This window comes from Vipera berus (assembly GCF_964194415.1).
Source record: "Vipera berus genome assembly, chromosome: W".
In the NCBI taxonomy this organism is placed as follows: Eukaryota; Metazoa; Chordata; class Lepidosauria; order Squamata; family Viperidae; genus Vipera; species Vipera berus.
In genome coordinates this window covers 72607448-72616834 of record NC_138210.1, presented here as the reverse complement: position 1 = coordinate 72616834, position 9387 = coordinate 72607448, and the positions used below count along the sequence as shown (strand labels likewise).

Sequence of the window (9387 nt, the reverse complement as noted above, 5' to 3'; positions counted from 1 at the left end):
GCGGGATATAAATGTAATAAAATAAATAAATAAATAAATAAATAAACAAACTAGGCTGTCCTACTCCAGGCGTCCAGGAGAGGGCGGTTACTTTAAAGCATCATCTGCGGCCCTCTAGTGGCTATCTGGAGCTTTGCAGTTCCGGTACCTGCAATGTAAGCTGCTGATAAATCTGCAACTGCAGTCTCGGTGTGAGCTTGCATTCTCTTACGAAGCCAATGAGCCGTTGGGGGTAGCCATTGCACGAATTCTCTCCCCATGTCTCGCCCTCCCGGGACCCCCCTGCTCTCCTTCTCCCCCTCCCTCTGGAATCTCAGCCCTGTTGTTCCAAGATATTTGGATGTCTCTCTTGCCCCCCCTCCCCTGAACCTGTTCCTATTCTTCATACCACGACAATGACGAGAGATTCCAATTGTTCGGGGCCAGGCTGGAGATGTGTGGGGAGAGGGGGTGGGGTGGGGGGTGGTGGATGGGTCTGCCTGTCCATATGAGGCTGGCCAGGAGGAGGGGGCGGGGGGGGATCGGGGATTTATAACCAGGGTCCTGAGCCAGGCACTCTGCTTAGAACCCCACCCCTTCTGTGCTGGTCTCAGGTAAGACACACACGCACACACACACACCGGTTGCAGCCCTCCAGCCCCCCAAAGTGTGGGGTGAGAAATATCCCAATGCACGCTTCAGGCAAAGGGCGATGCTTTGGGCGTAAGGAGTTATAAACGCGGGTCTGACTGGGGGTTGTGGGAATGGGAAGCGTTTCTTGAAGACCAGGTTGCACAGGGGTGGGGTGGGTGGCCGATGCGAGGTCTACGTGCATCGCCCCCCCCCCTGAATTTTAGGGAGGAGGGAGGAAGTGGCTCTCAGGGGTAATTTGGTAATAGCCGCCTCCGCTGGGGGGGGGGGTCTCTGGCACCTGCTGGGGTTAGGGATGTTGCCACCTGTAAGGCAGCCGGTATCCTTCGTTTCTCCAGCCGAAGCTTTCCCCCAGCTGGGGAGAATGGGAGATGTAGTCCAGTTCAGCTGGAGGAGCCAGGCAGGGGAAGGATGATTTAGCAGCACGCTTTTTGCAAAGAGGAGAATTCTCCTCTTGAAAACACTCACTTTTTGCCAGGAATATTCTACATTTTCACACCCTAGCCTAGCTTTTAATTCAGAAATATCTTTCTTTTCCTTTCCTTTCCTTTCCTTTCCTTTCCTTTCCTTTCCTTTCCTTTCCTTTCCTTTCCTTTCCTTCTTTTCATTGCAATCTCCTTTCCTCTTTCCTTCCTTCCTTCCACCCTCCTTCCTTCCCCTCCCTCCCTCCTTCCTTCCTTCCTTCCTTCCTTCCTTCCTTCCTTTCTTTCTTTCTTTCTTTCTTTCTTTCTTTCTTTCTTTCTTTCTTTCTTTCTTTCTTTCTTCCTTCCTTCCTTCCTTCCTTCCCTCCCTCCCTCCCTCCCTCCCTCCCTCCCTCCCTCCCTCCCTCCCTCCCTCCTTTCTTTCTTTCTTTCTTTCTTTCTTTCTTTCTTTCTTTCTTTCTTTCTTTCTTTCTTTCTTTCTTCCTTCTTTCTTCTTTCTTTCTTTCTTTTCTTTCTTTCTTTCTCTTTTTTTCCTTCCTTCCTTCCTTCCTCCCTCCCTCCCTCCCTCCCTCATCCCTTTAATAAAATTGTCAGAAAAGGCACTCCGAGACCTCTTCTTTTGCTCCCAGATAGTTGGGAGTAAAACTCCCATCTCTTTGAGATACTGTCTGAAGAACATGGTCTTCGTAATCCTTGGGAACAAATGGCGGTCATGCTTGACATGTCTGACTGGGGGGAAAAAACCACTTTTGCGAGGATTTAGCTCTTTCCTTAGGGAAAGCGTACATTGAGGAAATATACCTTAGAGGCTGATCTTTCATAACATATTTGAAAATCTATATATTGCAGCTTCTCTCCTCCCGATAGTTTTTTCCCCTCCTTAAAATAAAATATAGCGGATTCATCCTGGCAGGAACCATACCTGGGGAAAGGATTGGGGTGTATTTTATACTAACACGGCCCTTTTCCATGACAGGAGTCCGACCTGAGGTGTCCCAGTTCTTCTCCTCAGCAATCCTCTAAAAACAAAGGTAACTATCATAAGTATCTATTTCTGACTAAGAGAACAATCTATATCTAGTAGTATATCTATTTACACTTCAGCTGCAGCTGTTCTGGGTGCATCCTTGCCTAAAGCTGGTTTCTAAAGGGTGCACTTCTGATAACACCCAGCGGGGGGCAGCATATATGCACTGGAAGGAGAGGGATTAAATAAGGTGCCATTCCAGTGTTGTACACCAGGGGGAGGGGGGAAGCAGCACTATTCAAACCTTGGCCTAGCTCAGGGCCCCCTCTGGTGGATCCCTTCTGAACGACACGATGCAGATTCCCTCGCTTTAGCACACTCATAGTAGCCCTGATGACGTTGCCTAGTTGGGCTGTGAAACGTCTGCAAGAAAAGCACCGAGCTCAGAGAGCACCCTCGTTAAAACTTTCCCCAAGGCTGCGGGTGTGAATCATGCCCACCGGGAGAGCATCACAGCCTGTAGAGATGACATTGGACCTGGTTTCGTTGCAGCTCCCACCATGGAAGCCGAGGTATCTGATTTCGGGGCCGCCGCCCCTTTCTTGCGCATGTCGGAAAAGAGCCGCATCGAAGCTCAGACGCGGCCGTTCGACTTGAAGAAGGATGTTTTTGTCCCGGATGACAAGGAGGAATTTGTGAGAGCCAAGATCATTTCCAAAGAAGGTGGCAAAGTCACCGCGGAAACGGAAAGCGGCAAGGTAGGCATCATTCGAAGTCAGATCTTCAGACTGCAAAAATACAGAATAACAGAGCTGGAAGGGACCCTGGAGGTCTTCTAGTCCAACCCCCTGCTCAAGCAGGAGACGCTATACCAGCGGTCTTCAAACCTGGCCCTTTTATGACTTGTGGACTTCAGCTCCCAGAATTCCTCAGCCAGGCACGCTGGCTGTGGAATTCTGGGAGTTGCAGTCCACAAGTCATAAAAGGGGCACTTTAGAAGACCCCTGCTTGTGGACTTCAGCTCCCAGAATTCCTCAGCCAGGCACGCTGGCTGTGGAATTCTGGGAGTTGAAGTCCACAAGTCATAAAAGGGCCAAGTTTGAAGACACCCCCCCCCCCGGCCCTATACCTTTCCAGACAAATGGCTGCAACCATTCCTCCAGATCTGAAAGATCTAAATTCTTGGCATCGTCCCTCCAGGTGTGCTGTAAAGCGGGTCTTCGTAGTGCTGGCTGAGGATGATGGGGCTTAAAGTCCAAACTGTCTGAACTATACCAATCAGAGAAGGGTAGAGAAGCCGAGAAGAAATAATAGTAGAGGGCACAGAGCAACTTTACTCAACTGTGGCCATTTTAAGAGGTGCGGACTTCAACTCCCAGAATTCCCCAGCCAGCTATGCTGGCTGGGGAATTCTGGGAGTTGAAGTCCGCACCTCTTAAAATGGCTGTGGTTGACAAACACTGGACAACAGGAACAGCTGCTACCAAAACAATGGTTAGATAAGGGGGGGGGGGGATTTGAGCCCTGGCCAAGAAAATGAGGACATATTTCAGACAAGCCCCTCCCCAATTCGCATAAAGGGAAAGGAGGGGAAGGGGACATCTTCAGGCTGTTAGGGCCATTACTATAGCTATTACAATATTACATTTATATGGTAATATTGTAATGCTGACCTAAACATGGTATGGGCCTTCTTAATCCGGTCTAGCCTGTTGGGAGGACAGTGATAAATCTTCCAGGGGGTCAAGCACCGTTGTTCTCTTTAGAGTGTGTGTGTGTGTGTGTGTGTGTGTGTGTGTATGTTAATGTGTGTGGATTCCTGGCAGCTGCCTGGACAAGTCCCTGGAGTTTTCCTGCAAACATTTCGGAAGTGGTGTGCCATTGCTTGCTTCCTAGGGCTGGGAGAGAGGGACTGGCCCAAAGTCACCCAGCCGGCTTTCATGCCAAAGGCGGGACTTGAACACTCCGTCTCCTGGTGATTGGACCAAAGTCAGCCAGCCGGCTTTCATGAGGCGGGACTAGAACTCTCCGTCACTCAAAGTCACCTAGCTGGCTTTTGTGCCTGAGGCAGGACTACAACTCTCTGTCTCCCGGTGATTGGCCCAAAGTCACCCAGCCGGCTTTCATGCCTGAGGCGGGACTAGAACTCTCCATCTCCTGGTGATTGGCCCAAAGTCAACCAGCCAACTTTCATGAGGCGGGACTAGATCTCTCCGTCGCCCAAAGTCACCCAGCCGGCTTTCGTGCCTGAGGCAGGACTAGAACTCTCCGTCTCCTGGTGATTGGCCCAAAGTCAACCAGCCGGCTTTCATGAGGCGGGACTAGATCTCTCCGTCACCCAAAGTCACCTAGCTGGCTTTTGTGCCTGAGGCAGGACTACAACTCTCTGTCTCCCGGTGATTGGCCCAAAGTCACCCAGCTGGCTTTCATGCCTGAGGCGGGACTAGAACTCTCCGTCTCCTGGTGATTGGCCCAAAGTCACCCAGCCGGCTTTCATGCCTGAGGCGGGACTAGAACTCTCCGTCTCCTGGTGATTGGCCCAAAGTCACCCAGCCGGCTTTCATGCCTGAGGCGGGACTAGATCTCTCCGTCGCCCAAAGTCACCCAGCCGGCTTTCGTGCCTGAGGCAGGACTAGAACTCTCCGTCTCCTGGTGATTGGCCCAAAGTCACCCAGCCGGCTTTCATGCCTGAGGCGGGACTAGAACTCTCCGTCTCCTGGTGATTGGCCCAAAGTCAACCAGCCGGCTTTCATGCCTGAGGCGGGACTAGAACTCTCCGTCTCCCGGTGATTGGCCCAAAGTCACCCAGCCGGCTTTCATGCCTGAGGCGGGACTAGAACTCTCCGTCTCCCGGTGATTGGCCCAAAGTCACCCAGCCGGCTTTCATGCCTGAGGCGGGACTAGAACTCTCCGTCTCCTGGTGATTGGCCCAAAGTCAACCAGCCGGCTTTCATGAGGCGGGACTAGATCTCTCCGTCGCCCAAAGTCACCCAGCCGGCTTTCGTGCCTGAGGCAGGACTAGAACTCTCCGTCTCCTGGTGATTGGCCCAATGTCAACCAGCCGGCTTTCATGAGGCGGGACTAGATCTCTCCGTCACCCAAAGTCACCTAGCTGGCTTTTGTGCCTGAGGCAGGACTACAACTCTCTGTCTCCCGGTGATTGGCCCAAATTCACCCAGCTGGCTTTCATGCCTGAGGCGGGACTAGAACTCTCCGTCTCCTGGTGATTGGCCCAAAGTCACCCAGCCGGCTTTCATGCCTGAGGCGGGACTAGAACTCTCCGTCTCCTGGTGATTGGCCCAAAGTCACCCAGCTGGCTTTCATGCCTGAGGCGGGACTAGAACTCTCCGTCTCCTGGTGATTGGCCCAAAGTCAACCAGCCGGCTTTCATGCCTGAGGCGGGACTAGAACTCTCCGTCTCCCGGTGATTGGCCCAAAGTCAACCAGCCGGCTTTCATGAGGCGGGACTAGATCTCTCCGTCGCCCAAAGTCACCCAGCCGGCTTTCGTGCCTGAGGCAGGACTAGAACTCTCCGTCTCCCGGTGATTGGCCCAAAGTCACCCAGCCGGCTTTCATGCCTGTGGCGGGACTCAAAGCATCATGGGCCAGGGATGGGTTCAGCAAAGGGAGCCCCATTCTTGTGGTGAGGCCTACCAGACCTCAAGATCCGATTCCATCTCGTTGGCAGACGGTGACGGTCAAAGAAGATCAAATCATGCAGCAGAATCCGCCCAAGTTCGACAAGATTGAGGATATGGCCATGCTGACTTTCCTGCATGAACCGGCCGTGCTCTACAACCTGAAGGACCGCTATGCCGCCTGGATGATCTACGTAAGCCCAAAGGAATGGGGAGAGAAGACTTTGCACGGAGGACCTGATTCTTACCCCGCAGATATCTGGGGGTGATGAGCAAAACAGAATCAGAATCTGAATAGAAGCTGGAAGGGACCTTGGAGGTCTTCTAGTCCAGCCCCCTGCTCAAGCAGGAGACCCTAGGCCAGGGGTAGGCAACCTCGGCTCTTTTATGACTCGTGGACTTCAACTCCCAGAATTCTGAGCCAGCCATGCTGGCTGAGGAATTCTGGGAGTTGAAGTCCACGAGTCATAAAAGAGCCAAGGTTGCCTACCCCTGGCCTAGACCATTCTAGACAAGTGGCTGTATAGTAGTCTCTTCTTAAAAATCTCCAGCGATGGAGCACCTGTGTCTTCTGGTGGCAAGCCGTTCCACTGTTTAATTGTCCTCACTGTTAGGAAATTCCTCCTTAATTCCAGGTTGCTTCTCTCCTTGATTAGTTTCATCCGTTGCTTCTTGTAGTAGTAGTAGTAGTAGTAGTAGTAGTAGTAGTAGTAGTAGTAGTAATAATAATAATAATAATAATAATAATAATAATAATAATAATAATAATAGTAATAATAATAATAAAGTTGGAAGGGACCTTGGAGGTCATCTAGTCCAACCCTCTGCTCAGGCAGGAAACCCATTTCAGGCAAATGGCTGTCCAGTCTCTTCTTAAAAAACTTCCAGTGTTGGAGCATTCACAGCTTCTGGAGCAGGTTGTTCCACTGGTTCATTGTTAATCTCCTTAGTTCCAGGTTGCTTCTCTCCTTGATTAGTTTCATCTGTTGCTTGTAGTAGTAGTAGCAGCAGCAGTAGTAGTAGTAGTAGTAGTAATAATAATAATAATAATAATAATAATAATAATAATAATAATAATAATAATAATAAAAAGTTGGAAGGGACCTTGGAGGTCATCTAGTCCAACCCCCTGCTCAGGGAGGAAACCCTATACCATTTCAGGCAAATGGCTGTCCAGTCTCTTCTTAAAAACTTCCCGTGTTGGAGCATTCACCACCTCTGGAGGCAGGTTGTTCCACTGGTTAGTTGTTCTAACTGTCAGGAAGTTTCTCCTTAGTTCTAGGTTGCTTCTCTCCTTGACTAGTTTCCATCCGTTGCTTCTTGTCCTGCCTTCGGGCGCTTTGGAGAATAGCTTGACTGCCTCTTCTTTGGGGCAGCCCCTGAGATACTGGATCACTGCTATCATGTCTCCCCTCGTCCTTCTCTTTATTAAACTGGACATCCCCAATTCCAGCAACCGTGCCTTGCATGTTTTGGCCTCCAGTCTCCTGATCATCTCTGTTGCTCTTCTCTGCACTCTTTCTAGAGTCTCAACATCTTTTTGACATCGTGGTGACCAAAACTGCCTTCGGGTGCTTTGGAAAAGAAAGGTTGACCCCCCCCTTCTTTGTGGCAGCCCCTCAAATACCAGAATGCCGCTATCATGTCCCCCCCTAAGTCCTTCTTTTCTCCAGACTAGCCAAACCCAAGTCCTGCAACCGTTCTTCCTATGTTTTAGTCTCCAGGCCTTTTAATCATATTAGTTGCTCTTCTCTGCACTTTTTCCCCAAAAGTCTCCACATCTTTTTTGTGTGTGTGTGTGTGAGACCAAAACTGGACGCAGTATTCCAGGTGTGGCCTTAAAACACAAGGTGTGTGTGGGGGGAGGTTGTGTGTTCAGAAGTCATCTCCAGGGCTTTTTTTCCTCATAGAACGCTCAGAACGGAGTTCCGGCACCTTTTTTGGATGGAACCTTGTAGGGTAGGCAAGGCGGGTTGTATGACGTGTGTGAGTTCCGGCACCTTTTTCTTTTACAAAAAAATGCACTGGTCATCCCAGTTACGGGAAGCATCACAGGTGGTCCTCAACTGACAAGCATCTCCCAGCGTCGTTGGCCCCGGGGGAATTCTGGGAGTTGAAGTCCAGGGTCTTCAAATTCCCAAGGTTGAGAAAAGACTTCTCCAGAAGAGGAGGTGGGCGTTCCTGTGGTGAAGAAGTCAACTGTCCTCTTTCTAGGGCTTTGAGGTTCCTCCACGGACCAGGATGGACCTTCGGAAGTTCACTTCTCCTCCCTCTCTTCTTCTCTAGACCTACTCAGGGCTGTTCTGTGTGACGGTCAACCCCTACAAGTGGTTGCCGGTCTACAACGCTGAAGTGGTGGGCGCTTACCGAGGGAAGAAGCGGAGTGAAGCCCCTCCTCATATCTTCTCCATCTCCGACAACGCCTATCAGTACATGTTGACAGGTAAAAGGACCTTGCAGGTCAAGGAAGACGTGGGGATCCAGAAGAGGGGGGATCCTGGTAGCCATGAGAGAAGAAGAGATGTTGAAGGCTTCAGGAACCCCACTGGGGCTTCTCCTTTTACCCTTCTTCCTCTTCCTCTTTGTCGTCTTCTTCTTGTCTTCCTCCTTGTCTATCATCTCCTCCTCGTCCTCCTCCTCCTTGTCTATCTTCTTCTCTTCTTCCTCTTCCTCGTCTATCTTCCTCTTTTCCTCCTTGTGTATTTTCTCCTTCTTGTCTTTCGCCTCTTCTTCGTTGTCAATCTTCTTCTTCTTCTTCTTCTTCTTCTTCTTCTTCTTCTTCCTCCTCCTCCTCCTCCTCCTTGTCCATCTTCTCCTCCTCCTTCTCTTCTTCCTCCTTGTCCATCATCCCCTTTTCCTCCTCTTCCTCCTTGACTATCTTCTCCTTTTTCTCCTCATCTATTTTCTGCTTCTCCTTCTTCTCTTCCTCCTTGTCTATCTTCTACATCTTCTTCCTCTTCCTCCTTGCCTATCTTCTCCTTCTTTTCCTCCCCTTCCTCCTTGTCTATCTTCTTCCTCCCTCCCTCCCCTTCATCCTTGTCTATCTTCTCCATCTTCTTCCTCTTCCTCCTTGTCTATCTTCTCCAACTTCTTCCTTTTCCTCCTTGTCTATCTTCTCCATCTTCTTCCTCTTCCTCCTTGTCTATCTTCTCCTTCTTTTCCTCCCCTTCCTCCTTGTCTATCTTCTTCCTCCCTCCCTCCCCTTCCTCCTTGTCTATCTTCTCCATCTTCTTCCTCTTCCTCCTTGTCTATCTTCTCCATCTTCTTCCTCTTCCTCCTTGTCTATCTTCTTCTTCCCTTCCTTCTTGTCCATTTTCTCCTTCTCTTCCTCCTTCTCTTATTTCCTCCTCCTTTCTCATCTTTCTCCTTCTCCTCTTCCCTTCTCTTCCTCCTTGTCTATCTTCTTCCTCCCTTCCTCCCCTCCCTTCTTGTCCATTTTCTCCTCCTCCTCCTCCTCCTCCTTGTCTTATCTACTCCTCCTCCTTTTCTTTCTCGTCCATACTCTCCTTCTCACGTCCCCTTCTTTCTCTTTCTCCTTCTCTACCTCCTTCTCCTTCCGCTCTTCCTCCCTTGCTTTCATGTCTCTCCCTTTCTTTTCAAATCTTCTTTTTTCCCCCTTCTCTTTTCTAGATCGGGAGAACCAGTCCATTCTCATCACGTAAGTTCCAACTCTTGCCTTGACCTTTCAAACTACTATTTTGTTATCAAAATACTCTTTAGTTATCTTACC

General features: G+C 50.1%; 1 protein-coding gene across 1 annotated transcript in view; it reads left to right on the top strand.

Moving 5' to 3' along the window:
• Window positions 1-576: 576 nt before the first annotated feature.
• LOC308676188 (myosin-7) overlaps window positions 577-9387 on the top strand; it is a 49948-nt gene continuing 41137 nt past the window's right edge. Inside the window, exons 1-6 of the mRNA XM_081341952.1 lie at window positions 577-593; window positions 2029-2083; window positions 2572-2777; window positions 5708-5851; window positions 7944-8100; window positions 9288-9315. Of these exons, the coding sequence (XP_081198078.1) occupies window positions 2580-2777; window positions 5708-5851; window positions 7944-8100; window positions 9288-9315 (527 nt within the window). The 5' untranslated portion in view covers window positions 577-593; window positions 2029-2083; window positions 2572-2579. The remainder of the gene's footprint in view (window positions 594-2028; window positions 2084-2571; window positions 2778-5707; window positions 5852-7943; window positions 8101-9287; window positions 9316-9387) is intronic.